Raw genomic sequence first — 18,410 nt, 5'->3', positions numbered from 1 at the left:
AATTTTGTCCCGCAGGAGTTCTTTTACATGCCAGTAAATCTACTGACATGAGCCTGTCGCATTTAAGCACACTTAAATGCCATCGACCTGGCCCGGGATCGAACCCGCAACCTTGGGCATAGAAGGCCAGCGCTATACCAACTCGCCAACCAGATCGACTCTCTGTGTATATATATATATATATATATATATATATATATATGTATATACATATATATATATATATATATATATATATATATATATATATATATATATAATTTGAATTGCTATAATTGAAATTAAAGGAGAACGACTGAACAGATTTTAATAAATGACCCCTCATTTTTTAAGCTTGGAACCCAAAGTTTTTCGGGAAAATGTTAGTTTTAAGTGAAATGTCTATTTTCCTACATCATTTTCCTATTTTCCAAAATCCATCTGTCGTGAGTTTTGAGAAATAATGGGTTTTCACAATAAAACAAAACACAAACACACTCAAATAAACAATATCACTCGAAGGCTAAGACCTGCAGAATTGCTGATATATTTAGAATTCAGATGACTCAGATTCTCTCACATCATAATTCCAATATGTCGATCTTTTAAATTATGGTTTATTTAACGACTCTCGCAACTGCCGAGGTTATATCATCTTCGCCGGTGTGCCGGAATTTTGTTCCAGAAGTTTTTTTTTTAAATGCTACTAAATCTAGTGACATGAGGCTGTGGCATTTAAGCACGCTTTAATGCCATCGACCTGGGCCGGGATCTAACCCCCAACCTCGGACATAGAAGGCCAGCGCTAAGACTTATAGTAACTTTGCCACCCAGGGCGACTATCGATCTTCATTTGTGTAAATTTTTCAGAATGTTTCTGTAATGTTGATAATCAAAAACTTCAAGACTTACTAAAAAGAATTTACAGATCAGATTGTCTTATGTGTAATTTTCTGAGTACAGCTGTCTGTGTATTGGATATTAAAAACTACAAAGCTTAGGAATGTTTGATGACATTATAATTAAAAATGAAATATTATTATAGTGAGTGCCATGATGTATTTGTCACTAATTATACGGATTAATGCTTTATTGATGATGAAATCTTTTATGTTTATGTAAGTAGGCGTACAGAATATTTGAAGTTAGATCTTCATTTCTATACTATTTACTGAGTGACGGCTATATAGTAGTCTATACAAAACTTAAGTAATATATAACAATATTGTTATTGAAATGAAATACTTTTATAGTTATTAATCAAGTGGTATGGGTCTTTTCGATAGTACATTTAATAGTGGTGTGTTGTAGATATTTAAAGATGAAAGTCAGAATTTATAAAACAGTTATGCTACCGGTAGTTCTTTATGGTTGTGAAACTTGGATTCTCACTTAGAGAGAGGAAGAGAGATTAAGGGTGTTCGAAAATAAGATGCTTAGGAAAATATTTGGGGCTAAGAGGGATGAAGTTATAGGAGAATGGAGAAAGTTACACAACGCAGAACTACACACGCAGAACTAACTTAATTAGGAATATTAAATCCAGATGTTTGAGATGGCAGCCCATGTAGCACGTATGGGTTAATCTAGAAATGCATATAGAGTGTTAGTTGGAAGAAATTAAGGGAAAAATCCTTGAGGGAGGCAGACGTAGATGGGAGGATAATATGATAATTGATTTGAGAGAGGTGGGATATGATGGTAGAGACTGGCTTAATCTTGCTCAAGATAGAGACCAATAGTGGCCTTTTGTGAGGACGGCAATGAACCTCCGGGTTCCTTAAAAGCCATTTATATGTAAGTGATGTAGATATTTTTGTTTATGATTCTCTTCAGTATTATCTGGAGGAAGCGCAAAAATTATAATGCCTAAGGGAAGACCAAAAGGTATTACTTACTGATAAAATAAGAGGCCTACAAAATGTTGTAGTGTCCCGATCACTTTAGCAAGATCTCTCAGGAAAAAGTTATTCTACCCTCTACATTTCAAGGTAGTTCACGAAACATGCAGTAGCTACACCAAGACGCTATGTCTATTATTGGAAAGCATGGTAAATCTGGTATTTTCATAACTCTCACCTACAATCCGCAATGACCTGAAATAGCTACTGCTTCACTTCCACGTGAAAAACGGACTGATCGTCCTGACTTTGTTACTTGCGTTTTCTCATTGAAACTCGAACTGATGATGTATAGGTTCAATAAAAAGTATTTAGCAGGAAGAAAATCATTCAGAGGAGTATATTTAATTTTCATGGAAGCAAATAACTTCCAAAATGTCTGGTATTCTTCATTGGCAATAAAGTTGAAAAAATTTTAATTTGAACTTCTAAGTGTGTATATGTATATTTCAAAGAAAATCAATCAATATGCATGTAGAAAAAGGCTGTGACTTAGTGCAAATTAAACGTACCTGTAAACAAACTATGCGATATGATGATTACGGTTCTTTGAATAGTATAAATAGGTAGAAAATCGCTTATTATATTCTCTGTGAAAATATTACACTTCTGTTTAATAAAAATGTAAGAACATCATTATTACGAAGCAATTTATATTTTTTATTTTTATTAACTCTCATTAGCCCTACCACTACATATGAATAGATAATAAAAAGACATATTAATATTACTGCCTTCAATGTGGAAAAGTTGTCTTCAAGGACTTTCAGAATCTTGTCTAAGTTTAACAATCTCCAGGTAATTTTCATATTCAATGGGCAGAATAAAATTTATCAAATTGTCCAAACCTTCTTGCTGCATTACTGATCTCAAATAATTACTCAAGTACATGCAACATTGGATTTTCTTCATTAATTTTCTAATATACCTGTAAACACCTGCGATTATATTAACGACTTTTATTTTCTGAAATGTTTAGAGCTGTGCAGTTTAGTAAGTTCGTAGTTGAATCTTCTTCCCTACAGAGAACACGTTATGGAGAAGTATAGTATAAACCCTAATTCCGAAGAGATACTGGACTTAAGTCCAGTTGTTAGTCTAAAGATATCGGTTGTTCTTGGAGAATTACGAATCACAGTTTTATTTCTTTTAATTTCACACCAGAAACGTAACCATGTCATTCAAGTACTATCATCTGGTGGTAGATGAAAGAAACGCACTGTCCAATATTACCCAACTCTCTCTCTCTCTCTATCTCTCTCTCTATAATTAACTGGTCGATACATTTCAGAATTTCGCTGTGTGTTAGAAGCGAATCTTTCATTTCTTCTGTCGTTGCAAGTATAGGCCTATTACAGTTATCATTGCGTTCTTCTTCCCCAACATTTCAGCTTCTGGACCATCACAATTAGCCTATATATTATTTTACAGAAGGAAAGAGGTACGACCACTTACAATAGCTTGCAGGTACAGTACGTAGTAGCTACTGTTACTTCTAAGCATAAGGGGGTGGGTGAAAATTTAAAAAAATGCTTGGTAGTATATTATAAAAAATTTGTGTACAGCACTACAAATAATTACCAACCGTTAAATTACCTATTATTAAAGTGGTGAAAAGTGCATAAATATAGCCAAACTGTGGTCAAGGTTCACGCTAGACAGGAGGTCAACGTAAGTAGATTCTATACAGCGTGGATATAATACAATCTAGATAGTTGAATAAATAAATTTCCATTCTAGACAAAGAAATAAAATTTGCATATTTTAGCAGGTTATTCCTTTGAATAGAGTACAACAAAAATTATACCATTTCAATTCCAAATGAATAGGCTACTTACCTTAGAAAAAATAATTTTGACATAAATGTTAAGACTGTTTGACTGGATAACTGCTATGTTTTCGGGTTATGTGAGCCACGTATTTGGTGGCTTACTTAACCTCATTTAAATTAAGACACTATTACACAAATATGGATTAAGATTTATGTCTGATTTTGGTGTTGAAGACCAATTTTGACTGTATAATTAAATATTTCCATGTATATTTTGCTATTACACTGCTTTTGAAGAATAGATTTCTATCTGTCCTCATACTTTTTAACAGTTTGCAAAATTCAGTGTTTTTGTTATCCTTTTATAAGGAGATATTCATTTCTGAACTTCTCTATAAGTTCCTTTTTAAGGAAACTCTTGGTGCTCTTAATTTTCAAAATGTTCCTCAGTAGTGTGAATGATAAAACAGCAAAATTAACACTAACACAAATATTCATGTACAAATAATCAAATAAATAAATGAAAAGAAATAAAATATACTTGCTTACTCACAGAGTCTCAAGTACGTGTGGTGATTGCAAGGACACATCCCTAGCAGAATTAGAAAGGCGCTAATGTAATTTCTCACGAAATTAACTGTACTCTCACAGTACCATCCTACCCCTTGGGTCAATACGTCGTGTATACTCCGTGAGTTTAAACTTCAGTCTCGCGAATCGGTGACGCTAGGCCGCTGTTTGGTTATGGCCCTAAAGGGAATAATAAAGAACAAAAGAGTCCTCCGAAAGTTTGAACAAAGTCTGAATACGACCCCGTCTATGTATAAAACATATCTGATGTGACAGTTAAACAGCGAATTGTTTGAATATTTTATCCAAGTGTGTGGACAACATGCTATTACCCATGACCGGTCAGTTCAAGTAAAGGAGCGCGTTGATATCAATAATCGATTGTAGTTTAAGAAGTCTGATTCCTCGATCATAAAGATTTTGTCGGTAATGTGCGGACGTTTAGGCTATAGCAACGCACCAGATACGGGATTAGGATGTGCTGACCAGTGGAGCTTCGAGAAGGAACTCCCTTGCTGTGAAAGGAATGAAACGCATCAGGTATTTTTGAAAGACATGTCATGGACAGACCTCATAGGAGGTAAGCACTTGCTCTTAAGGTAAACGCCAGCAATGACATTTAACCCTAAAAACTCGGTACATCTTCGCGGCTGAGGCTCCTGGGAGTAGCCATCTTATATGGATTGAGAGTAGAATAATTGTCATCGGTTGCTATAGTAACCATCGTGCTCTATCTTTACTACTGGCAGCTTATACGTCTGCTTCCATTTTCGATGCATCTGCCTCCAAATTTTTAGTTTTCGCCCTTCTCTCCATTTCACTCGCGAATTTTTCCAATTCAACCTGTCGACTGCTGATATACCTTCCTCTTTCTTTGCATGAAGGGACTGAAATATAGATCATTTTTAATATTACAGTAAATATCCATTATTGTGTCCTTAAAACAATACTAGTAATACTGAAAATTACTGTTGACATTGCCATTATTCAATATTTCACATACTTATCCCGAGTGTATATGGGTGATTTTATTTATTTTTTAGAATATCGCCAAACATGAATCATTATAATACTTTAATAAATATAGCGCTCCTCTGCATTCATGTTTATTTCATCACGACTCATCCTTTGTAAAAGATGTTTAAAACAGTGTCTATCACCAGGCTACGTCAATGTATTGCGGTACTGTTTTCGAATTTCGCGCCGCAAACTCTGCCTTTAATGGCGGATTCTATCCGATTCAATTTGTGACATTTTTCTTGCCTGCCACTTATGGGTATGTGTCTCTAGTAAGTATTACAAACTCTTTGGTGCTGCCTTCCACTTAGCGGCAAAAGAAGTTTGATTGAGCAGGCAGTTTACACAATGGTCTACAAAATGGCGAATAAAGATTAATGGAACTAAGTCACAGGCAGTGGTTTTCACTAAAAGATTCCCACACTTACCAGATGAACTCACAGTTCAACAACAAAACATACCTTTTAATTCGGCTGTAAAATATCTCGGCGTTTATCTTCATAGAAGACTGACTTACAGACAACATATAAATTTAATCAGAGACAGAGCTTTTGAACGTTTCATGCTGCTGTATCCTCTTTTCAAAAGTCTCATCTCTCTTAAAGTCAAAGTTTTAATATACTCTTGTCTGATCCGTTCATATATGTTATATGCTTGTGAAATTTGGTCAAATACTCATATACGTCATATTAAAAGACTGGATGGAATACAAAGATCAGTATGCAGGACGATCACGGGAGCAGACTATGATATCAGTAACTCTCAACTATATGAGTCACTAAATATAATGTTATTTAGTGATTATATTGAACATGCCAGAACCAAATTTTTAAACTCTGTAAGAACACATCCAAATCCATTGCTCAATAGTTTAGTAATTTCTCGTGTTTAATGAATGAGTGATTTCTTGTAAAACACTTCACTCTTGGTGAAAGTGTTTGAATGTAAATTGTATTTTTATACTGAATCATGTACATCTTGTAAAAGGCATGGGTCCATTTTGCGACCTGGTACTTAAATAAATGTACATTTCTGGGGGGGGGGGGGAAGGCAGTTTACGCAGCTATAGGATGCGATTCAGCAGGCACTGGTTATAGAAAAGCATTTTTCGTGTCCGTAGTGACATGTTCGCTAGCTTTGTCTGAAATGCAGCCATGAATTGTTACGCAAACCGCACCAGCTTTGCACAATAAGTAATCGCATTGTGGAATCTGCTTTTTACAGGTTTACAGCTGTGGAAAGACATCCCAATTTGTCCGAATATTTATTTTATTACCGGGTAACAATCTCACTGCTGATCTATTCATTTAATTATAAGCAAGGACAGACTTTGGTCGGAAAGATGAACATAGGTCCCGAAGTGCCTTTAATAGTGTGTTGGAGTGATTTCACGTACCTATTGAACTTCCACGTTATTATCACTGAATAAATTAATTTTTTTTATAATTAAATTAGCGAATCTTTCTATATCTTTATGTAATTCCAGTTTTACGTTTTCAGTAAACATAGACCTAATATTATCAAGAATAAAAGGTGATTGTAAAGATACCAAATAAAATTTTAACCAACTAAAATCGGTAATTATTAGAGAAGGAAGAGATAAAAATTAATAAAATAAAACAAATCAACATTGATAGTGGAGGATTTGCGAGTGCCATTTAGTATTCTAATTTATTTTAAATCATTTAAAATTATTTTTCGTAGGTCATGTGCAAAGTATGTTGGCTAAATTTTATTCCCGGAAATGCTTGCGCGGCGAATATTTAATTTTGATTGGTATTTGTTGTATAATAAATATTGAATTCCCAGCAACACTTGTGTGGCGACAACAAATTTGATTGGTGCAATATTATGTTGGCTACATTTTATTCCCAGAAATACTTGCGCAGTGATTACAAATTTCATTGGTGCTAGGTATTGTATTCCCAGCAACACTTGCGCGGCGACTAAAAATTTGATTGGTGCAATATATGTTGGGTATATTTTATTCCCAGCAACACTTGCGCGGCGATTACAAATTTCATTGGTGCAAGGTCTGTTGGTTACATTCTATACCCAGCAACACCTACGTGTCAAATACTTAATTTGATTGGTACAAGATTTCTAGGATACATTGAATTCCCAGCAACACTTATGCGGTGACAACAAATTTGATTGGTGCAATATTATGTTGGCTATATTTTTGTCCCTACAACACTTGCGCGGCGATTACAAATTTCATTGGTGCAAGGTTTGTTGGGTATATTTTATTCCCAGCAACACTTGCGCGGCGTCTACAAATTTCATTGGTGCAAGGTTTGTTGGGTACATTTTATTCCCAGCAACACTTGCGCGGCGTTTACAAATTTCATTGGTGCAAGGTTTGTTGGGTATATTTTATTCCCAGCAACACTTGCGCGGCGTCTACAAATTCCATTGGTGCAAGGTTTGTTGGGTATATTTTATTCCCAGCAACACTTGCGCGGAGTCTACAAATTTCATAGTCGACCAGGTTGGAGAGTTGGTATAGCGCTGGCCTTCTATGCCCAAGGTTGCGGGTTCGATCCCGAGCCAGGTCGATGGCATTTAAGTGTGCTTAAATGCGACAGGCTCATGTCAGTAGATTTACTGTCATGTAAAAGAACTCCTGCGGGACAGAATTCCGGCACATCCGGCGACGCTGATATAACCTTTGCAGTTGCGAGCGTCGTTAAATAAAACATAACATAACATCTACAAATTTCATTCGTGCAAGGTTTGTTGAGTACATTTTATTCCCAGCAACACTTGCGCGTAGTCTACAAATTTCATTCGTGCAAGGTTTGTTGAGTACATTTTATTCCCAGCAACACTTGCGCGGTGTCTACAAATTTCATTGGCGCAAGGTTTGCTGGGTACATTTTATTCCCAGCAACACTTGCGCGGCGATTACAAATTTGTTTGGTGCAAGGTGTATTGGAGTAATACCTTCTGGTCGTAATGTAAGTTGTGTGTCGGCTTTTCTATTTGAGTGTATGAAGCGCGTGCAATAAATTACTTAACTGCGTATTAGTGCTGAATTTTATTTAGTGTAAAGTGTGCATAAAATCCGTTCACTTTTTATTGCATAATATTTTGTAGAACTAATTACAAAACTGTGATATTTTAATGTGAACATAGATTTACATGTTATCATAACCTGTTTTCTTCAACCTTTTGCTATTTTGTGATTTAATAAAGTAGAATTTATATTGTGATTTTAATTTTACACATCTCTCTACTTTCGTTACTTGTAGGTAGAAAATTCATCACAGTCCCTTCTATGACATTAGCTGTACGTACGTTTGTATGTTACTTCCTCTGTTAGAAAGGCCTAATATATAAATGCAATTCAATACAAGCCATTATAAAAAGAAAGAAGTAAATAGTGCAATTAAAATTTCATTTAGTGCAGCATGTACATATGTTTTATTAACTTATTTTATATTATGCTACAGGAATACTTATAAAAGTGTGCCTACTTATTTAATGTGAAGAGAATTCACCAAGTTAACGTAACATGTTTGAATCAACGTATAGAGTTCAGAATGAAGGTATATTTTTTAGATTTAATAAAGAAGAATTTGGGATAAAGTTTAGAACTCAGTTACCTTCCTTACTTGCGGGTAGAAAATTCACCAGTCCCTCCTATGAAATGTGCGTATGGTTAGGTATATTATCAGCTCTACTAGTAGGTAGTCAATAAATATAAATCAATGCGGCCCAGCATAGAAAGAAATAAATATCATTGAAATAAATGCAAATTGCATGTGCTGGATTCACACATAACATTACACTCAATTATAATGTAGGTATAACTTGCGAATGTAGGTATATAAGGTGAATACACTAAACATAACCTATAATTCCTATATGACATCATAATGTATGTAATGGCAGCGCATTGGAGAACATTAAAAGTAGGCAGAAAGTGTTATATAACTCCTCCTTAATTTGAACTGAATTCATTAAGCATTCTTGATCTTTGTGCTGAAATTTTTATCAGTACCTACGACTAGTTTGTTTGAAAATTTCTATTTTCAAATGTTTGCTTTGACTGTGATATAATAAGAATAGGCGCCCAGAGCAAGGTTGTAACCAGAATATCAGAAATTTTTCAAAAATGGGGAAAAAACCCAGAGTGGTGTACATGCTTTTAATTTTATAGAGCGAGGTTGAGAATCAGACGTGTGCTGATATTAATACGAGTAGGTAAAGTATTATCAATCATTATTCAAGAAATGAGGTTTATATTCTTGTTGTGGGCGGCTATTCAATTATTTAGCAATATATTTATTAATGTATTAACACAGTGGTCTGAAATTTCAATAATTGTGCTACCACATTCACATTCGACATAATAACCCTGTAAATCTAGTTTCTTTTTTCTTTTCGGAGGAGACCCGGAGGCAAGTACCGCAGCCTTAGGCTTATTGTGCAGCTTCTTTATATTGGGATGATTGTTGAAGTCTATTAGGATCGCTCTTCAAGCACGTGATTCACCGCATGGTGTCATTGTATCGATTCAGCCATAGTATCCAGTCCTGACTGGAGACCTGATCCTCTGCCTTCCTGTGATGTTATCCTGCGTTCTCCTTAGATCGATGGCATCTGTTCGCAATTTATGTGTTTGAATCAGCTGCATTCTTGACCATAAGTATAGGCCTATGTCATATTTGATTCCGTGACTCACTAAGGCATCATCTGTCCCAGTCCACTGTAAAACCCCTGCTGGTTCGCTGGATATATGCAGCTCCCGCAGACAGATGCCGCCTATAGGCAGATCTTGGAATCACGTCCGCCATCTTTTGCTGGTAACCTGTAACTATATTGAGATGATTAATTAAGACGAAATGAATCCGAGGTGCAACGCCGATAGTTACTTGGCAATTCTGCTTCGAGTAACTGATGAAAAACCACAAAAAACCCAACGAGGTAACCTGTCCCGACCAGGATATTGAACCCGGGCTCTCTAGTTTCAAGCCAAGAACGCAGACTATTGCTCCACAGCGGTGGACAAAAAAATCTAGTTGCTCAACGCTTTGAGGTTACCGGACCCTATATCAGTACACTACAGTACATCTGTTGCTTAGTCAAGTGTTCGAAAGCACATAAGGCAATTCTCATAAGGCAACTAATCCAAGAGATAATGGGGTAGGGTGGCCATGTTCTTTCCCCCCTCCACTGCATACATTGTTGATTAGTTAACAGGTGAAACCAGCGCTGAGATAATTCCTGTGATTTCGTAAGTGAAATTAGATGAATTTATAAGAAATATATATATATATATATATATATATTTTGTGAAGATGCAGTTGATCGTATATGCATGGCATAATAAAAGCCAAAACCAAACTAACTTGTCACAGATTCCTATATGCAAGGTGTGTAAGAGTGCGAAAGGATCTACCTCACAGCTAGTTTAGCCCTAGTAACGTATCAGACGAATCACACTTCAGATTGCAGTATCGTAAGAAACGAATAAAAAAATTGAAGTACAGTGTAGGCAAATTGAATTTGTAATGCTTAATTATAATGGATAATTGCGAATATAGAAATGAGGTATGTATAATTAGTAAATATAACTTAACCTGTAATTTCAATATATTAAAATATTCGTACAATGCAACTAAAAATTATTGAATGGTGCATAGCCTAAATGAATGTGTAAAAATTTCGTAATGATGCGTGCTTTATTTAAATTAATTACGAGATTATGTACTGTAACACTAACGAAAATTATGCGGTATCATTTTATAATTTTTAGTATAAATATTTCTAGCTCTGTTTTGTTAAAATTGTGTATATTATCAAACATCGTATTATTTATAATATAGGGTATTCTCACATAAAAAAGGACCCAATAATTTAAATGTAATAAAATAGATGCAGTAAACAATAATGGTCTGATTATACAAGAGTAGCATCAGTAACGCTCCACCTAGGCCTAATCACATCTTAATTTATATGCCAGTCAATGTTTCCACTTTCAAATGTACATTATTACACATATTTACAGTTTATAACACCAAAACTTTACTTAACCACGTAAAAGTGCGTAATAATTAATCGAAATTTAGATAGGTATACACGTAAAAAACTTTGCCTACATCAACGTAATTTTCACACCAAAATAATATCATATCATAAGTCGCTCTTAAGAGAGCCACGTGGACTGCTTTACGGCCTTTATTATGTAAGGATGGCAGAGATTTGATACATTGCATTCACAGCAACACTTGCGCGGTGATTACAAAATTTGTCTGGTGAACACTATGTTTGATACATTGTATTCCCAGCAACACTTGCGCGGTGATTACAAATTTGTCTGGTGAACACTATGTTTGATACATTGTATTCCCAGCAACACTTGCGCGGTGATTACAAATTTGTCTGGTGAACACTATGTTTGATACATTGTATTCCCAGCAACACTTGCGCGGTGATTACAAATTTGTCTGGTGAACACTATGTTTGATACATTGTATTCCCAGCAGCACTTGCGCGGTGATTACAAATTTGTCTGGTGAACACTATGTTTGATACATTGTATTCACAGCATCACTTGCGCGGTGATTACAAATTTGTCTGGTGAACACTATGTTTGATACATTGTATTCACAGCAACACTTGCGCGGTGATTACAAATTTGTCTGGTGAACACTATGTTTGATACATTGTATTCACAGCAACACTTGCGCGGTGATTACAAATTTGTCTGGTGAACGCTATGTTTGATACATTGTATTCACAGCAACACTTGCGCGGTGATTACAAATTTGTCTGGTGAACGCTATGTTTGATCCATTGTATTCACAACAACACTTGCGCGGTGATTACAAATTTGTCTGGTGAACACTATGTTTGATACATTGTATTCACAGCAACACTTGCGCGGTGATTACAAATTTGTCTGGTGAACACTATGTTTGATACATTGTATTCACAGCAACACTTGCGCGGTGATTACAAATTTGTCTGGTGAACGCTATGTTTGATACATTCTATTCACAGCAACACTTGCGCGGTGATTACAAATTTGTCTGGTGAACGCTATGTTTGATCCATTGTATTCACAGCAACACTTGCGCGGTGATTACAAATTTGTCTGGTGAACACTATGTTTGATACATTGTATTCCCAGCAACACTTGCGCGGTGATTACAAATTTGTCTGGTGAACACTATGTTTGATACATTGTATTCACAGCAACACTTGCGCGGTGATTACAAATTTGTGTGGTGAACGCTATGTTTGATACATTGTATTCACAGCAACACTTGCGCGGTGATTACAAATTTGTCTGGTGAACGCTATGTTTGATACATTGTATTCACAGCAACACTTGCGCGGTGATTACAAATTTGTCTGGTGAACACTATGTTTGATACATTGTATTCCCAGCAACACTTGCGCGGTGATTACAAATTTGTCTGGTGAACACTATGTTTGATACATTGTATTCACAGCAACACTTGCGCGGTGATTACAAATTTGTGTGGTGAACGCTATGTTTGATACATTGTATTCACAGCAACACTTGCGCGGTGATTACAAATTTGTCTGGTGAACGCTATGTTTGATACATTGTATTCACAGCAACACTTGCGCGGTGATTACAAATTTGTCTGGTGAACACTATGTTTGATACATTGTATTCACAGCAACACTTGCGCGGTGATTACAAATTTGTCTGGTGAACGCTATGTTTGATACATTGTATTCACAGCAACACTTGCGCGGTGATTACAAATTTGTCTGGTGAACGCTATGTTTGATACATTGTATTCACAGCAACACTTGCGCGGTGATTACAAATTTGTCTGGTGAACACTATGTTTGATACATTGTATTCACAGCAACACTTGCGCGGTGATTACAAATTTGTCTGGTGAACGCTATGTTTGATACATTGTATTCACAGCAACACTTGCGCGGTGATTACAAATTTGTCTGGTGAACGCTATGTTTGATACATTGTATTCACAGCAACACTTGCGCGGTGATTACAAATTTGTCTGGTGAACGCTATGTTTGATACATTGTATTCACAGCAACACTTGCGCGGTGATTACAAATTTGTCTGGTGAACACTATGTTTGATCCATTGTATTCACAGCAACACTTGCGCGGTGATTACAAATTTGTCTGGTGAACGCTATGTTTGATCCATTCAGTTCGCCGGCAGCAGCCGTGCAGTGTACATCGTTCCGAGTGACTAGGAAGCGGAGCGGTTGTTGTGATAAGTTATAGTTCGATAGCCGACCCGGATGGCTCAAGCGGTAGGGGCACGGCATGTCCCTATCGCTTGGTCCGAAGGGTTGTGGGTTCGAGTCCCGCCTCGGGCATGGGTGTTGTGATTGCATTAGTAATAAGTAAAAAAAAAAAGAAAAACGAAGGAAACAAAGGTAAACAAACAGAAAACAAAAATAGATAACTTTGGAAAACGGCCTCTGGCCGGTTGAAATTAAAAAAAAAAAAAAAAGATAGGTAATAGCAATATAATGGCAACTAAAATAGTGCGTCAACATACATTGAGAGCAACATTTGACAAAGAACAACAACGACCTACAGCTTTAGATGTGCACCGTTGGATAGACGAAGTATTGAAGATAAAGGATGAAGAACTACAAACCATTCAGCTTGTTGGTAAGCAAAATGCAGCATATTTAAAATTTACATCCTCTGCAAATTACGAACGCTACGTACAGAGACATACCGGTACATCAGTAGTGGAATTACTTAATGGTGCTACGACGACAGTGACAATCACACCAGCTGAAGATGATTATGTTTCCGTCCGGGTTTTAAATATTCCACCAGAAGTTCCCAATGATAGGATCCGTAATACTTTACAAAATTTTGGGAAAGTGCTTCAAATAGAAAATGAAAAATGGTCTCATAGATATCGATACAAAATAGATACTGGCATACGAGTAGTGCAAATGGTGATCAAACAATCTATTCCCACGAATCTAACAATTGCCAATTATGAAGCGTATATCACTTACCCTGGGCAAGAACAAACTTGTTTCTTGTGTGGTAGTTCTAGTCATTTGCGGCATACTTGCCCTAACAGAAGTGTCAAAATGCCGATAAACACTGTACGTCGTACGCGACTGACATTTAGTGACATACTCCAGACACATGCTAATGTAACTACTGATGTGAGTGAAGATGGCATCCCACCTGAAATATGTGATGTACCTGGGCCATCTAACATGTCTACAAGATTAGTGAACGCTGATAATCAAAATAAACCAGTGAAAACAAACATCGAAAATGAATTGCATGCAGTTACAGACAAACCAGTAGGCAAAGAGGTTACAAATAGAGTCATCACAACATATGACGTGGATAAAACGCAGAAAGATAATGGGACTGTAACTCAACCAATACCTGATTCGGACACTGATTCAGCTGAAGAACTTCCTTCAGCTGATATGCATGGAAAGCAGAAGACAGAGGACACGAGAGGAACAGAAAAGCAAATGGGAACCAAGTTGAATAACTCTGCCATAGGAAAGATGCCTAAGAAGAAACAAGACAACAGTGCTTCAACAGCTAACACAATGAAAGAGTCCGGTGATTTGAGCAATTCTCCTGACAATATTCAAAACATCAGTAGCCTACAATCTGGTTCGATACCAACATCCACCTCGAAGAACCTGCAGCATACGGAGGATTGGTATCAACAAATGGAGCAGGATGACACGACTAACACACAGTTTGAAGACAAAGGTCAGCAAAATGTAAAGAAAACAATTACTGTTACCAGACACCGTTCACATCCTTATAAGGGGGAAGGTAGTAAATTGGGGTTCCCCTTGTTAAAACACAATGAGTAATTTAACTGTTAATATATCATGTTAAGATTTTGCCCGATGTTGTATTTACCGTATTTAAGAATTTAATAGATTCAATCTATGTACAATAGATGTCAAATTAAGTTTTGTATATTAAATACAAAAGAGTAGAGATATTATAGATTATTGTTATAATATTGTATATATTTTTTTATATAAGAATATGTTACTTGCTATTATTACTTTACAAATGTCACTTGTAGCTATAGTCGGAACACTAAATTTTCACGGAAATTCTTCGCCTGTTAAAATGAAATTGCTGAATATTTTCTTACGAACAAATGATGTTGATGTGCTCTTCCTCCAGGAAGTTAAAACAAATGATTTCTCAGAGATCTATGGTTATACAGCTTATGTCAATGTTGGGTCAGAATCTTTAGGCACTGCTATTTTAACGAGGAACGGGATTGATCTTCACTCTGTTGAAAAACTTCCATCAGGGAAAGGTATCAGTGGTATGTATAAAGACTATATGTTTTTAAATTTATATGCACCTTCGGGGTCTAATAAAAGGAAGGCTCGTAACTTGTTCTTTGCCCAAGATGTGCCATATCTTCTTCGGTCCCTACCAAAATTTCTAATCATGGGTGGAGACTATAATTGTGTTTTAAGAGCAGTAGATACGACAGGGCATTTTCTTCCCAGTAATAGTTTACAGACATTAGTTACCGACTTTAAACTTTCAGACGCTTGGATATTAAAAAACAATACGGTTCAATATACTTTTTTCACTGGGAATTCGGCCTCTAGATTAGACAGAATGTATGTAACACCGTTATTAACATCGCACATTAGTTCCATAGAAACGGTTCCGGTTCCTATTTCCGACCACTCTGCTGTGTTATTACGTATTCGTTTAGATGTTCCTTGTCCTGTATTTGGAAGGTCATATTGGAAGCTAAATGTTTCCTGCCTTAGTGATAAATCACTACAACAAAACTTTATAGAACAATGGCATCAATGGCTGACAAGGCAAACTAAATATGATGACTTAGTGGATTGGTGGGAATTTTATGTTAAACCAAAGATTCGTACATTTTTCAAACAATATACCTACCTTAAGCATCAGGATGAGGAAAGACTGATTAATTTTTATTATCGTTGTATATTAGAAGTTCAAAGTAATTATATACCTACTCCTGAGAGTAAGAAAATGATATCCAGATGTCAAGCTAAGATATTGTCTATTTATCGAAAACGTATGCAGGGCCTTATGGTTAGGAGTAGGGAAACGAATTGCACTAACAATGAAAGAAGTAACTTATATTTTCTGTCCAAAGTAGTCAAACGACGTCAACAAAACACGATTCTTGCGATAGCAAATGGAGCAGGCCGGATTGTTACAAATAAATCTGAAATATGTAAAGCAGTGAGAGAACATTATAATGACATTTTTGTAGAACATAAACAGTTAAATGGGTCTATTTCTATCTTCAAGCTACCGGCACAAAAACAGATTTCAGAAACTGAGAATAAAAAATTAGAAAGTTCTGTAACACAAAAGGAAATTTTTATAGCTTTACAGCAAGGGAAAAGATCTAAAACACCAGGAGAGGATGGGATACCCCATGAGTTTTATGCGGTTTTTTGGGAGTGTATAGGACCCACCCTGACAAAAATATTCAATCAAATGTTATGTAAAAAAAAAACTAGGTCCTTCTCAAAGACGTGGAATTATAGTACTTATTCACAAAGGAGGGGATAAAACGGAAATTAATAATTATAGACCGATATCCTTGTTAAATTATGATTACAAACTACTTGCAAGGGTTTTAACAAATAGAATTAAACCTATGCTTTCGGATATAATACACCCCTCTCAAAATTGTGCAGTATCTGGGAGATCAATATTTAACGTAGTATGTCAATTAAGAGACGTTGTAGCAGCTAGCCTACATGGTAAATCCCAAGGATATGTCGTTTCTTTAGATTTCCAACGTGCCTTTGACTGTGTTAGTCACAAGTATCTATTTGAAGTCTTAGCTTGGCATGGGCTCAATCCAACATTTATTGGCTATTTGAAATGTCTATATACTGATATCAGTGCTGTTATACAAATTAATGGGTTTCTTACTGCTGCTTTACCTATTACAAGATCTATTCGACAAGGATGCCCGGCTTCTATGATTCTATTTGCTCTTGCACTAAATCCGCTCCTATATTTATTACATGAAAAACTTTCAGGATATAGGATCGGAAATTCTAGGCTAGTAGCGACAGCGTATGCTGATGATGTAAGTGTAATTATTAATAATGAAGAGGATAAAGCTCAATTGGAGAAAGTATTGAAACCCTTTGCAGCAGTATCAGGGTTAGAAATCAATAAAAGGAAATCGACTGCCTTGCCCATAGGGGTGTGGACAGAGGAACCAAGTTTTGAAAATATAAAAATTGTTGATCAACAAAAAATACTCGGTATATATTTTCATCGCCTTCCCAATACTATGCAGAGTATAAATTGGAGTAAGGTTGTCCAAAAAATAAAAAGACTTACACAGATATATAAATGGAGGGATTTCGTCTTTATGAAAGAGTATGGTTTATTCATACTTTTATTTTATCTGCCTCATGGTATTTGGCACAAGTATTTCCAATTATGGTGAGTCATAGCAGACAAATCACAAGTGTCATGTTATGGTATTTATGGAAAGGATGTATATTTAAAGTACCACTATCCACCTTGTATCGTGCTACTGACGAAGGTGGGTTAGGGTTATGGAATGTAACTAAAAAATGTACAACGTTATTTCTTCATCGAAATCATATTCTTCAAAATAATACAGATACAATATCAGCGGTGTGGTTTCAACAATGGAGACAAAAGGTCGACCTTAGGAATCCACCCGATTTACGAAACATACCTTCCATGTTAAAATATTTAAGATTATACATGCAGGAAGGGAGTTACATAAATACGTTGGATGTGGGAAATACTTGTCCTACAAAAAGGGAAATCTATGGACACCTACAGCAATATGGGGAGTTGGTAACAATGCGGGTAGTCAACATCCTTCCGGTAGGAGTTAATCTAGTGCAATTGTGGGAAAATATCACGATTAAAATACTAGATGCGCCGGTCAAATCATCGTGGTACTTAGTTATTCACGATTTAATAGCCACCAGATACAGGCGTTATAGGATAAAATTATTAAATGATACAAATTGTGAGTTTTGTGGTGAACCTGAAACGTTGACTCACATTTTTGGACGATGCACCAGAACACATGCTATTTGGCAACGTATGGAATACTATTTACAGGGATTGAAAATTGATCGATACCCGTGGTTTAGTCCTTATATACTAACGAG

At 36.0% G+C, this 18,410-nt stretch overlaps 1 protein-coding gene across 1 annotated transcript in view; it reads left to right on the top strand.

The window, feature by feature from the left end:
• Nucleotides 1-13,739: 13,739 nt before the first annotated feature.
• Nucleotides 13,740-18,410, top strand: part of LOC138705724 (uncharacterized) — a 5,474-nt gene continuing 803 nt past the window's right edge. The window contains exon 1 of the mRNA XM_069834294.1: nt 13,740-15,042. Coding sequence (XP_069690395.1) covers nt 13,740-15,042 — 1,303 coding nt within the window. The remainder of the gene's footprint in view (nt 15,043-18,410) is intronic.

The sequence above is a fragment of the Periplaneta americana genome, chromosome 9 (genome assembly GCF_040183065.1).
Source record: "Periplaneta americana isolate PAMFEO1 chromosome 9, P.americana_PAMFEO1_priV1, whole genome shotgun sequence".
In the NCBI taxonomy this organism is placed as follows: domain Eukaryota; kingdom Metazoa; phylum Arthropoda; class Insecta; order Blattodea; family Blattidae; genus Periplaneta; species Periplaneta americana.
Note: the sequence above shows the minus strand (reverse complement) of the source record. Positions and strands in the feature narration are given on the sequence as shown.